This window comes from Lucilia sericata, unplaced genomic scaffold, assembly GCF_015586225.1.
Source record: "Lucilia sericata isolate MDLA Ls3-8-SP2 unplaced genomic scaffold, ASM1558622v1 Contig000339F_arrow, whole genome shotgun sequence".
Lineage (NCBI taxonomy): Eukaryota > Metazoa > Arthropoda > Insecta > Diptera > Calliphoridae > Lucilia > Lucilia sericata.
In genome coordinates this window covers 101,204-115,782 of record NW_023994359.1, presented here as the reverse complement: position 1 = coordinate 115,782, position 14,579 = coordinate 101,204, and the positions used below count along the sequence as shown (strand labels likewise).

Genomic DNA, 14,579 nt, shown 5'->3' with positions numbered 1-14,579 from the left:
TGAGCGGCTTATTATTAGATAAACGAAACCTTGCTTAAATGAAAACAAATTCATTTTATGTTGTAAAATTCCATAAATTTAGCGAAAGTGTTCTGTAAATTATAGAAATTATGGCAAAATTTTTAAGCCGTATTAAACCGACATTTTCTTAGGCGGGTAGGCTTAGTCGGCTTAAAGCCGAATCGGCTCGGGTCTCTGAAGACGACTGACTTACTTACTAACAGCGTTGTCAACTCTCTCTATAAAAAAAAAAAATTAAAATCTGAAACAGCTTGAAAATTATCATCGGTGTGGCAATGCTGATTTTTAGACGCAGAGTTGTAATTGATGGCAGACAAAAGTGTTGGAAAACGGTTACAAAACCTGTCCCATAACAGTATGGCAAATAATTAAAAAAAATGCCAAAAGCAGTGTTGGAAAACTTTTAGCCAGTGTTGGAAAACGTCTCGCAATTCATTTGTTACAATTCTCATTTAGTTTATAAAAAAACTGCATGAAATGCAAAAAAAATTAACACACCCACCACCCCATCAACATTTTTGTTGCAATTTTTTGATACCGACAACGTGGTGGTGTAGCGTAATGCAGCACCGCCTGCGGAAAAATTCCGTCGTCGTCGCCGAACAACCGCTGCATTTTTTTTGCCGCATGTGGTGAATTTTTTTTATCATAAATTCCATTTTTCACCAAACTCTTCTCATGAGAAAATTGTCCCAAAAATACAAAAATCTATAGGGTGACTTTCTTCAAACTCACCACACATAATATAAAAAGTGGTGAATAAAATTGTTATTCACCATAAACGCCGTTATACGAATAAAACTGCATTACCGACCGAAAGTTGCAGAGGCGATATCGACCGTTTTATCGAAAATGTGTATTATCAGTGGTGAGTTTGAATACGGTACTATCAGTGGTGAATATAATTGAAATTGACTGCGTAATTATAAACTGTATTATCATGAACAACCCTGCTTTTGACACGCCTTTTTAACGCCGTCAAATTATTTACGACTTTGATCTCAAAAATAATAAACACGTGTTGACAGCTGTCAGTACACGAATAGCGCGTATAAACAAATTTCATTAAAAAGTGAAATAAAGTAAAAGAAATTAAAAAAAATAATAAAATGCGTGATAATACTCCACCAAGACCTGCTGATATTGAAGATGATTTTGAGGAAGTCTATGATGAAAATGATGGACCACCACCCGAGGACGACGATGACTTGGAAATGGAGGAAATAACATTAGAGGAACTTGAGTCTCGTTTACAAACTGGTGCTTACGATTCCGACGAAGAGGGTGAAAATCATAAATCACCTGTACAGGACGATTCCATTCTAACATTTCAACAACACTCAGCACCAGTATTTGCTTGTGCTTTCAACCCACAAAATAATATATGCGCCACTGGCGGAGAAGATGACAAAGTATATGTATGGAACAGAAATACTGGTGAAGTCATACAAGAAATTACCGATCACAAAGATACGGTAACCGAAGTACATTTTAATCATGATGGCACATACTTGGCTACCGGAGATATGGCAGGCGAGATTCTGTTGCACAAATTGCAAGAATCTAGTAGTAGTACTGAAAATGAAGGAGCCGGCGTTGTTGGTGTTACATTACGCAAAGTGTGGGAATACTCAATGGGCGACATGTCCTGGATGCGCTGGCACAAAGGTGCAAATGTACTAATAGCTGGCAGTGAGGATGGTGAAATTTATGTGTTCCGCCTGCCGGCAGGCGATTGTAAAATTCTACCCGGCCAAGGGGTACGTTGTGAGTCGGGAGAAATTACCGGTGATGGTAAAAAGTTGTATGCCTCGTACAACAATGGCACCGTCAAGTTATGGGACATAAAAACGGCATCGGTTGTAATGGAAATTGATGAACACAATCCAATGGTCCATCAAGAGGGATCGACTACAGTGGCTTGCGATAAGGAATCTCCACTGTACATGTCTGGCGATGAAAATGGTATGTAATGATTTTTTCTTAAAAAAAACAGACTACATAGGTTTAGGTAATGAATGCAAGAAAATTCTCTTATAAAATAATATATAGCAACTTGTTAGTTAGTTTGCATCAGCACACCTAATAGTTTAAAAACGCCTTTTCCGCAAATTTATATCATTTATTATATCCATCCCCTGTCGCATATAAGGCTTCCTAGTATCATTAATATATGAATGTTCCCCCCGAATTTGTCAGTTTTGCAGTTTCTAGATTGATTCATGTTTGAAATTATCAAAACTGAAACCAGTTTAGTAACATATATAATTCATACATACACCTATTTACATACATGCAGAACGAATGTCGAGAGTTTAACGTGAACACCTGCCTTGACGGCCTAATTCTTCAATGAAGAACTCAGGTAGGAATTTTTGTACATGGCTGAGCCGGTCCATGTACAAGCACTTTGTTAAAGAACTCGAGCTATCTAATCTCTTGCCATAGTAGCCCCTTTGCGGAATGACAGGCAGCATGGGATCAATCCCAATGCAAACCCCGACAAGGAAAAAGCAATCACTGGTCTAAAGTCAATAGAAGGGGGTGACTAGTCTCAACATTAGGTGAAATCAAATCATTAGGCCGGAAGGTGACCACCCTTATGATGTCATGAAAGATTGCATTATTCAAAATGCAATCCCCATCATATAATGACCCATTCCAGTGCATTCCTTAACCTCTTTAAGCCCGCGCAACCACACTACTGAGATGGCCCTGTTGGTTTGGCAACAGCACCTAGAGACATATTTGTTAGCCCGAAATACCCATCAAAATAGATCAGGATCCGTCTTTTATGAACCGATCAATATAACAAAGGAAGTAGGAATTTCCAAAGTCAATTAATTCCAATAATTGCCCCGACAAATTAGTCGCGTAGCATGTATCAATATATCCTGTTGAGATGGCAACAGCACCGAAGAACTTCCCCGAAGCGTAAAAAGGCATACTAAATCAGTACTAATCCCCAATATATGGAGACTTTCCCGATCCTATGATCATAAAGATCGCTCTACGGGATGCCAGGCAACCATTGAATACTAACCTGACAATTTCCCAGCATATACCGACGTCCCACTACACGACCGGTAAGAAATACCGATCGGGTTTAGGAATCCAGCACATGCTGCTTTGTACACATACCTGTTCGAAGAGAGAATTATCCAACCCATTAGGTATAGGATATATCAGTCCTTAAACCAACATTATCTCCCCGCGATTTGGGTTTCAACCACAGCCACTACGTGGATCCCGAAGGAACTTCAACCAATTGACCGGCTAGGAATAGGTCCTGTGGGCAACCGGCCACCCGTAGTGCCAGATTATATGGTGCTCTGGTTAGACCCCATGCCAAATCATTCCAAGCCGATGATACATTTGACATCACCAGTTTATAGTCCCGGCATACTAGAGATACTGGTAGCATCTCTTTACCCCGGGATTGCAATACACCATGATGGACATTTCATCATGGAAACATGGCCCGGGGGGTTACATGCAGAACATTCGACTTATTCCAAAACTACTCCTTTGCTAAAATTATGGAACTACATACATATCACAATATTTTACTCACCTTAGATTTAAACGCCGCTTAGTAATTGCAAGAAAGAAATTGATATTAACTTAAAAATATTTTTTTCATTTTATTTAGGTAAAATTATCTTTAGTACTCCCAATGGTCCTGTTGGTATGGTTGAAGCAAATGGTGCCGTCGAATGTTTAGCATTTTCTCCTTCGGCCGATTTTCGAATGGCAGCCAGTGGTACCCTACACGGTCAAGTTGCTATATGGGATCATTCCAAATTGTCTTTACGTGCAGAATGTGAACACGCCGATGATGGTGTTACAAAGTAAGCTTAAAGAAATACATACCTACAAATAATTAATTCATCTAATATTATTTTCTTCTCTTTTTAGAATTCAGTGGATTAGCGATTTTACTATTTTAGTATCAACATTGCAGGGCAATGTTATTGCTTATGATGCTCGTACTGGTCAACGAAAATTTACCTTAAGTGGGCATTTAGCCGAAGTCTATACATTTTGTTATGATCCCAAAGAGAGTTTATTGCTAACAGTGTCTGAAGATAATTCAGCCAAAATATTTAAAGTTCCCGAGTTGGGTGATTAATAAAAGAAAATTATGGTATCGAGAGAGAGACACAATTAAAATTGATGTAGTCATTGTTGCGTCGTTTAAGTTTAAGCTTTTAAGTTTTTATTATTCTATTATTCTTTTGTATTTCATTAGCCAACTACATACATGTGTAAATAGTTAAAAATCTATCCTACCTCTATGTTAAAATTCTTTTATTAATAACAATATGAAGCATAAGATCATGGTAAGTTTAAAATTTAAAACTATACGATCCGGTAAACATTTTACAAAATGATTTGTGTATGGACATTTTAGTCTACCAAGACTGAAAAAATAAAAAACTAACTTTCGCATTTTTAAAGATAATTTTACAAAATTTGATACATACACATATGGACAAAAAAATAAATACACCAGTAAAAGTTCTGCTTAACAGCTTATAATAAAATATTTATTGAAAATAAATTAAAAAGTGAACCTAATTAATTTTTTTAGAAGATTTAAAATAAAAATACGAAAGAAAAATAAATTTAAATCCTAAACAGCTTTCAGTCTTCTTAAAAATATTTAAAGATGGTGGACAAAAAATAAGTACATTCAGCAAAGGTACCAGAAAAGTAAATCTAAATCAAACTTTTGTTTGCTAGTATGCAGTGTAACTACAATTAATTTAAATATCTGACTTGGCCAGTCCAGTAAGACATCTTCGTTATCCTTAAACCAATCCTGACACAACTTTGAGGTGTGCTTAGGACCATTATCCTGGTGGAAAACCCACCTGAGAGGCATATTTTTTCAGCAGAGGGATATATAATATTTTCTAGGGTGTCCACGTATTAAAATCTTGTCATGGTGTCGGAAATCTGATGAATATTACCAATACCTTCCACGAAAAACAGCGAACATGGGATTCTTTACCTTTGGGGTATTATACATTCCTAGCCAAGCCATTTTCTAACAAATTAATTTTAGTGTCGTCGGTCTATACGATATTACGCCATATTTTTCACCTTTTAGTGCGGACAAATTTGAGTGAATTCTGTCGAAAGTTAGCAGTCTCTTTATTTTTTTGCCGAAGCAAATGAATTCTTCTGGCTATTCTACCAGGTAAATTGTCTTCAACGAGCCGTTCGGAAAAGGTGCCATACAATCGGAATCCTAAATAACTCTTTAGAGCTCATAATTTCGTTTAATATACTTGAATTTTTAAAAAATCGGCCGATCTATAATTTATATTCCGTCAACCATACTCACCATTTAAAAAGACGTGAATATTGGACATAGACCCACACGGGAAGAGCTAGTTAGTTGAAATTTAGCATAAATATTCTTTATTGATAAGGTTTGTTTGGTATTGAAAATAAGCAATATCGGTCCATGATTTCGCCTATATATATAAACAAGTTTTATATGAACCAAAATAGGTCTACATAATATTATTATCGGTTAATAATTGACACTACTACTCATATAAAGTCCCTTCGGTCCCTATTCCAGATATCACTCTAATGTTAAGAGGGGAGCATTACTTTTACTGCAAACGGTAAGATTCGGTATAGCCGAATATAACACTCTTAGGGCGGGTTTTTGAGTTATCAATCAAATGCCAATTAATTATCAGATTAGCTAATTTAAAAATAAATTTAAACTGATGTTAATCCCCTTTGATGTTTTGAATACAAGACCACTAGTATCATGGGTATAAGGTGGCGTTTAAGGACAATAAATGCTGTCGCACGTTGTAATGTGTATTATTTTTGATAATCAAGCATTTATGTTGAATTTTGGCATAATTTCGATATATTTTTAATGAAAACAAAATTTTCTGAAAGAGGTGGAGGAATTTTTGTTGTCATAAAAGTTATTTATGCCGAATTTCATCGAAATAAGGATATTAATGTTTCCTGAAGGGTACTTTGTAGGGGACTAGGGTCAAATAAGGACTGATCATTATAAAATGTTTATGTATGCTTGTATAAAACGAAGTTGTGCATATTTTTAGGGGGTCCAGTTGTTTGGGGATCAGGTGAAATAATGGAAATTAGACGACTCAGAAAATTCTGAGCTAATTGGTAACTTTATGGTTTAAAGGACCATTAATTCTATGCGTTACAACTAACAGTATAAATCCCATATACTTACCCTAAATAGGATATACAAATATTTCATAAATCTAGCCAAATTAGGATTATGTGGTCATAGCAGACATGATATATGTACATACTTAGGAAGGGTTAAAATCCGACATCATGATTCATGAATGAATAATTTCTAGTTTACCATTAAGCAAGACCAAACATGTAGAAGAGAACAGCAAATTATTTTCTCTTTTTTATAATTGTATAAGTATTCTCCATATCCGCTATAATATAAGTATAAGAGATAAAAAAGCAGACTGTGTGATAAAGAATATCGGAATATTCTGTGATGAATTGTGGGGGTGTTTATGTATAATGCAAGTTCAAGCGATATGAACTTGTTCATAGTTATACCTCCCTCATACTTTTTCGTAAGTAAATTACACACAAATTTCTTTGCATTTGATATTTTAATAAACATTTTTTAGTTCTTTTTCAGATATCCATTGTGATGGTTATGTTCCTCGGGAATCTTCTAAATATTTATTCAAAAAGTGTTTTTTTAATATAATAATTTGATGATGATCAACTTATGGCAATACATAATATAATTAAAATATTTATTAATCGGCTCAGATAATTCAAATAATAAATATTTTAAAATTAAACTTATATTAAAAATGTGGAATATTAAAACCAGTGAATACGCAATATAAATCAACGGAAACATAAAATATTGAGTATAAAAATACTACACAAAATGACCAATTTATATACACAAATTACATACATGATTATAGTATATATATATGCAAAAATATCACACTGGACAAACGTAAATTGAGTAAAAAAATTTAAATAATGAAATTAAATTAACTAATTGAATTATGTGCCTAAAAGAAGTGTAAAAGATAATACAGAATGTGTAATATTTAATCAATTCAACCACACAACAATATTCTTAAAAGCAATAACAGATTTATGTGATTATAAATTTAGAATTTTTCCCAAGATTCAATGATAATTGTAAGAAAATACTACCAGAAGTTGTAATATAAAAGAAAGATACGAAATACAAAAAAAAAAAAAAATTAAAAATAAAAAATATTTTAACAAAAATTACCTGTGGAAGTGATCCATCATTTCTATATTGTTTGTTGGTTGTTGTTGTGCCCCTCTTTTAGTCTAGTAGTATTATTTACTTTTTATTATTCTTTTTATTATCCTATACTGCTATTTACTGGATTCTATGAGTATATACTATACGATATGTAATTTTATTAATAATGAACTCAATTTGCAAACACACATCGGATAAAATATAGAAACTACTCTGCTGTATAGTTGGATCAAAGATTAGTACATATTATAGTAAATATAGTATTGTTTGGATTAAATAGTGTCAGTTTTTAAAAGAATTAAATCCAATTTCTTTAGCTAAATTTCTTGGCCTTTTAAATGTGGCCTATTTTCTTTCTAATGTAAGTCTGTAGTTACCAATCTTAATCGAATTTCTATTAAATTTGTTTAAAAAACAAACAAACATATCATAAGATATGATAGATCATGTTGCAAATTTACTTTAAAAGTGGAAGTACACAACACGCGTTGAGGCGGCAAAGCGTATTACGCTTTTCAAACTTTTCGCGCTTTAAAAGCTGCAAGCTACACACAACGCGTTATTTTTAAGACTATTGCTGTTTTAAAAATCAAAATTTTAAGATTTTGTTAAGGTTTTTAATATTTTTCTTCCATTGTTGGTAAAATTTATTTCATTTTAGTTTATTCTTATTCTACATAAAAGAAGATACAACCCTGATCAGCTGCCGACGCGTCAAAAGTTCAAAGTTGCTGAACTTTTCGCGGCAGACGCGTTACAAACTGCAGTGTGTAACTTGTTACATGAATATACACTATTTCAACTTTTTTTGACAGAAGCCTATAACGCGTTGCCGCTTACAACTCGTGTTGTAAACTTCCACCTTAACAGTGTTTTATGTAGATTGACCTGGTTTTATTCAGCCAGTTTCTGTATTGATCTGGAAACTTAATTTTTGTAAGTACAAAAAGTCGGAAAGTTGACTTTTCATAACTAGCAAAAAGGGGAAAAGTCGACTTCTTGTTTCAACTAGACCCTTCCGTGTGGTATCTGATTTCAAGAGACAAACTGACATTAGGGTTCTATAAATCGACTTTCGAATAATCGAACAATTGACTTTTTGTCGAAAAAAGTCGAAAAGTCGAAGTCGAGTATTTTGTTCCAAAAAAAGTCGATAACTCGACTATCGTCTGTGAAAAAAGTCGAAAAGTCGACTTTGTTAATAAAAGTCGAAAAGTCTGAAAGACGAAAAGTCGAAAAAAGTCGATAAGTCGAAAAAAGTCGAATAAAGTCGAAAAGTCGTAAAAAGTCGTAAAAGTCGGAAAAAGTCGAAAACTCGAAAATTGTAGAAAAAAGTTAAATATAGTCGAAAATTTTAAAAAAGTAAAAAAAAAGTCTAAAACTCTAAAATAGTCGGAAAAACTGAAAAAAGTCAAAAAATAGTCGAAAAAAAGTCGAAAATAGTCAAAAAGTCGAAAAAAATCGAAAAGTCGACTTTTAACTAAATGAAAAAAGTCGAAAAGTCGACTTTTCGTTTCTACTATAGAACCCTAACTGACATGGCTAGAGACAGACTGACATGTCATCTTAGAATCTTAAAAGGGCCCAGAATGTGTACTTTTGTTTATTGCTTTGTAAAGTAATCTTGCTTAAATTTCGAACTGTATTTGGTTGTCTATTTTTAGAGTACATTCTTTTATATCTCTGCATTTTCGTAATATAAATGATTTCACTCAAATGTTATAAAATGATTATTAGCGTAGTAAGAATCATTCTCATCAACACATCGTAGATTAAATCACAAAAGCCCGCTGAAAACTAAGCGCATGTTATTTCTATACATGTGACATTTTGAATTAAATTATCACAGCATGTTAATACAAAAAAATATTAGAACGTATAAATAAATATTAGTATGTATGTTCATATATTTTAATCTGATGGCATTATAATACACCAAACCCCTAAACCAGTTTCTTACAGAATCTGTTAAAGTGATTAGTGTTAAAATGAAAGTTATTTATTTATATCGAAAATACCACCGAATAATGTAAGATTTATGTACATTTGTCTAATATAGAGTACTGCATAATTAACATATTTATGCCTATTTACAATGATACCCAAAATCCAAATAAAAAAGATTTCTTTAGCACGAGATCAATTGTTTATAAAATATTTATTTATTTTCCAATATTTCGATATCCTTTGGATATCATTATCAAGGAATGAGTGACAACTACATACAGTGAATCAATTAAGTAATTTACCTATGTAAAATTGTATAAATTTTAAGAAAAAACTTTATCTGAACTTTTTGTTTTTAGCAAATTGCTTGTTGTATTTTTTAAAGAATATCTTATATTTTAATTTTCTACCATAAAAAGTAAAATCGTAATATTAATTAACGAGATTTTTGATAAAATGTGAACGTATTGTTAATTTTTAAGGTCAATAAAGTATTTTGCTTTTTTAGGTTTTTTGTTCATTTTTTTATTGCTGCATTATTTTATAAAATTTAATATTTTTATTACTCCTATGTATTAGAATAACATTTTTTAGATATTTTAGTAGTGGAACGACTAAGTTTGGAAATTTCTTAACCGATTTATTATCCTATATACCTATAAGAATTTTTCAACATTTGACTTAACATGAAATCTATCGTTTCTTTGATTTAATTTCGAAAATAATAAGTAATTTTGAATTGGATACATGATATATTAGGAAATCAATGGATTTGGACCTAGAAAAAATTTTAGTGGGGTATAAATCTATAGATTATAACAAAAATAATCTGGGTTTTTGGTCATTTTGTATTGATAAACAAAAACTACATTACGGAAACCCCATCTATTTGGGGAGTACTGTGTGAATTTCATTTGGAATTGTATAATATTGATTCTTATTCAATAAAGCTAACACTAAGTACCATCCTAGCCACTCTAAGTATGGGGATATCACCGTATACCACTATAGAACTATTACATGCTAGAATCTTGATATTCTACCTCATATTTTTAATGCATTATTTTATGAATAAAATACAATAATTCTTTGTGTTATTTCATCAATTTCTATATTTTATATTTTTTAATGATTGATTAAACATCTCATAATTGAATTTCATTGATTTATACTTGTTCTAAAAATCTAAATTAATTTTTTATATTGGAATTGCCTCATTATTTCCCTTTAAACATTTTTGATGCAAATAACTATACAGTTTCACACAATAAGGATATGATTATTGAAAATTACAATTGAAAAATACTTAACACGTGTCCTTTTAACAATAAAACAATAAATTCAAAAAAGCAATTAAAAAATACTTTGAAAAACCCAACGAAATTAACTGGAAATTACAATATGCAAAATACTTTATTGACGTGCAAATTCTGATGAAAAATAATAAAATGCAACAACAAATGCACCAAAATTTTTATATTTTTTTCCTGGTTTTCCCATTCTACATAATCTCTATTTTCAATTGGAAAACATAAATTTACTTTTTACCTGTTTTTTTAATTTTATTTATGAACAAAAAACAAAATTCTCTTTAAAAAAGGTAGGCAAAAAACTTAGTTGATTCACTGTATGTATATTTACAAAGGAATTATGTATATCTGCATTAAGCATTCCATGCGTCAATGCATCCTTGTAACTTGCAGCATACAAATACATTGATTCTACTTATTTTGACAGACGCGTAGAATGCCAGAAAGCGCACAACGCTTTGTATGGACCTCCAGTTTTATTCTACTTTACAAATTTAAATTTTCTTTGACACTAAAAATTGCTTTGCTTTAAATTGGAATTTCTCAACTTGCAATTAATGCAAATTAACTTTTTATGCATTTTATTTTGCGACACATAAAACTAACAAATTTGAATGGTTTTTCCTTAACTGTATAATGGATTTAATTACAAAAGCATTATATTATTATTTAATTTCAACTATTTATAATAACAGAGACATGGTCTTAAATGTATGTATATATACATATGTATATGTATGTATATCAAACATTTACTAAATTGACCAAAAAAAATATTAGAGTGCTTCAAGATTGTATGGACGAAAAACAAACAGATCCTAGAATTGTTTTGAGTACGTTGGGGGTCAGGAAATGTTTTAAGTTTTCTATAAATATGGAAACGCCAATATAGTTTAACATTATCCATTTAGTTATTTACGATCCTAAATTTTGTCGGAATATGTATATTTACGAATTAAATAATGTAAAAATCGACGAAGTTATGCAACATGTCGATAAATCTTAGCTTCACAGTTCATTCGTGGAAACTTTTTTTACTGAAGGTCTATATTATGTTGAAAGTATTTTAAAATTATAAAGAAGAATTCAATTTTCAATATTTTTTGGGAGCAGTAAAATATTTATAGGACAGCGGCTAGGTCAATGACACAGGGTATACAGAGGCGTCACGAGCAAAAAACTATTTCCCTCTCTTTCGCACAAAACGAATTCAATAATTTTTTTTAGCTGTATTTTATATACCTCTTCTCACCAAACAATTTCAAAATCAAACAAAAGCTGATTTTAGACTTTTTTAAATGTCAAAAGTGACACCTCTGTATACTTTGTGTCAATGACATTGTACTCTAAGTTTAATATGTATTAATATTATAATGTGAATATCAGATTTATTTAACATATTATGTTAAATGATCAAACTAAATATTCATATTGCATATTATCTTTAAGGTTAATGTATTTAATTTAATTTGAACGATATTCGATGCGGAAAATTATGTTTTTTATAATGGAAAACAAAAAGTAGAGTAATATTCATATTCACCATTACAGAGTACTAACGCACCTTGGGTGCTTCGATACCTCAATTAAAATTATATACAAAATTGATATCAGTTACATTAGACCGACTCTGTATGGAAAACAAAAACGTGATTTTTTACCCCTCTCATAATTTACCTTGCTTTGTTTTATGATGATTCCCAAAATATTTTAAGTCTAGCGATGACTGTTCGTGGGCTGGAACAAATTAAAAAAGGTATTTTTGAATTATTTTTTTTTTTAATTTTAGCTTTGTTTTGAAACAATATCTCCAATATTGTTTGAAAGGGGTTTTAAAGCTTATAAGAAATTCAAAAAGAACCATTTGTAGGATGAAAAAGTACCAAAGAGTCCCCTCTTATAGACTCTTATTCAGTCAGGACCCTGCATATTAAAATTTATGTTTATAGGTTTAATATTCTAGAAAATTCAAAGAGTACAATTTGAGCGACGAAAAAGTACCAAAAAGTTGCCTCCTACAGAATCTCGGACGTGTATGTTAAATTTCATGTGTTTTGGCTTCATATTATGCAACATGTAAAAAGTACCATTTGAAAAAGGAAATAGTACCAAAAGTCCCTTCTTATAGATTCCCATTCAGTCATGCTAATTTAAATGTTTCTAGGTTTAATGTTAAAGAAAATTTAAAAGTACCATTTGGTGAACGAAATAGTTCCAAAACGTTCCCTCTTTCGAACTATTTCGAGGATTACGTTTTCAAAATATTCTGAGTTTACACATTTAAACATGACATAAAAATCGACATTCACTTGCTTATGAACAAAATACCAAACTATTTACCCGAATTTTGTCCTACATAGTACCCGAATTGCCTATATAGTACCCGAATTGCTAATAACACACCAATAGCTTATTTTGTGTGAATAAATTACCTAATTATTATATGTACATACATGTCAATAAATAGAAAAAGTTTTTCAAATTGGTAAAATGTACCATAATACAGTTTTCTCCCATTTACTCCCAAAAAGGACAAAAATTTCAAAAAGTACGAAAAAGGTGTCTTATAGTTTTTAGAGCTAAATCCAATTTATGTACATATTTACAAAAGCCTTTTAGAGCTTTCTCTCTCCAGAGGTGAGGTTCACATCATATGGGTACCAGGCCACTCGGGAGTAGTCGGCAATGAAAGAGCGAATGTAATAGCTTTAAAGGGAAGGGAACTCGAGGTAGTTAACCTGACGAACGCAAAACCATTTGACGCAACGAGGGCAGAATTAAAATTATGAGTGAGAGAAACCCATAAGGCCTCTTTTAATAATGAAACCGTGGGTAGAACCACAAAGATCCTATGGGGTGACCCTAACGAGAGCAGGACGAGAAGCCTCCTCATAGTATGATGGTACGTATTCTGAGTGGACACACAGGATTCCGGGCACACCTATATAAAATTGGACGTGCGGATTCAAACGAATGTAGAGCATATAGAGAGGACAGTGAAACTCGGCAGCACTTTCTTTGCCATCGGCTTTCGTCGAAATTAGATCCAAAATATATCTTGGAATTATTCCGGATGTAATATCCCTCACGAACACTGATTGGATAATTCTTAGGAATTACGTCCAGGAAACTGAGTTGCTGAACATCGGACGATAATACATTTAGTGAATACCATGATTTAAAAAATATATATGTATAATATTTTTTATACCATGGTGAATACTATATAAGGTTTTTGTTTTTACCAAAAAACATTTTTCATGAAAAGGAGCGCACAACAGGCCCGATAGTAGACTAGGTGTATTTCGGATTTGATGTATCCTCCTATCAACCTAACCTAACCTACAAAAGTCTTAATATGTTTATTAGTTAAAATGTTATAAAGGGCCAAAAAGGTATCAAAATCACATTTGTTACGCATGTTCACCCACTAAACGTACGAATTTTGAAAAAGTTCCGAACACTTAACTGTTTTTTCGAAGTGGATGCAAATACATTCAAAAGCAAGATAATCAAGAAACCCTTTTTATACCTAAATATCCCAATTTTCAAAAATAAAACTACTGTCAAAATTTCATGATTCTAGGTTCAGATGTTTAGGCTATGCGATGATGAATCAGTCAGTTATTTGATCAGATTACTTAAGAATTTGAGTTAGTCTTGCATTTATGAAGGCCCTCAAATCGAACGTAATGAAGTAGAAATGCCTTCTCAATTATATTTGCTCCCTGTTTAAACTCAATGTTAAATAAGGATTTTAATTTATTTAACATTTTTTATTTACTTCTACATATTAGGATTAAAAAATGCATAAGAACATGTACATATATTTCATCTATAAGAACATTTATAATTCATCTACATCTCTAAATGTAGAGTAAAATATATATATCACATTCCGGTTGTAACAACTTTGGCAGTTATTTCAAATTTTAATTGAAACGTACATACATATGTACATTAGACCGACTCACAAAAAATGGTGCTTGAGTTACCCCTATCAA

General features: G+C 31.8%; 1 protein-coding gene across 1 annotated transcript; it reads left to right on the top strand.

The window, feature by feature from the left end:
• Nucleotides 1-1,027: 1,027 nt before the first annotated feature.
• On the top strand, nt 1,028-4,319 carry LOC119603815 (angio-associated migratory cell protein). The gene is made up of 3 exons (XM_037956014.1): nt 1,028-1,986; nt 3,674-3,872; nt 3,940-4,319. Exons 1-3 carry the CDS (start codon nt 1,131-1,133, stop codon nt 4,151-4,153), a joined length of 1,269 nt encoding a protein of 422 aa, XP_037811942.1. The 5' UTR covers nt 1,028-1,130; the 3' UTR covers nt 4,154-4,319.
• Nucleotides 4,320-14,579: the final 10,260 nt, after the last annotated feature.

Excerpts from the sequence above, each read along its gene's own strand:
- LOC119603815 (XM_037956014.1), top strand. The coding sequence starts at position 1,131 with ATGCGTGATAATACTCCACCAAGACCTGCTGATATTGAAGATGATTTT. Across the intron at positions 1,987-3,673 it reads CATGTCTGGCGATGAAAATG|GTAAAATTATCTTTAGTACT; the intron begins GTATGTAATGAT and ends CATTTTATTTAG. Across the intron at positions 3,873-3,939 it reads GCCGATGATGGTGTTACAAA|AATTCAGTGGATTAGCGATT; the intron begins GTAAGCTTAAAG and ends TTCTCTTTTTAG.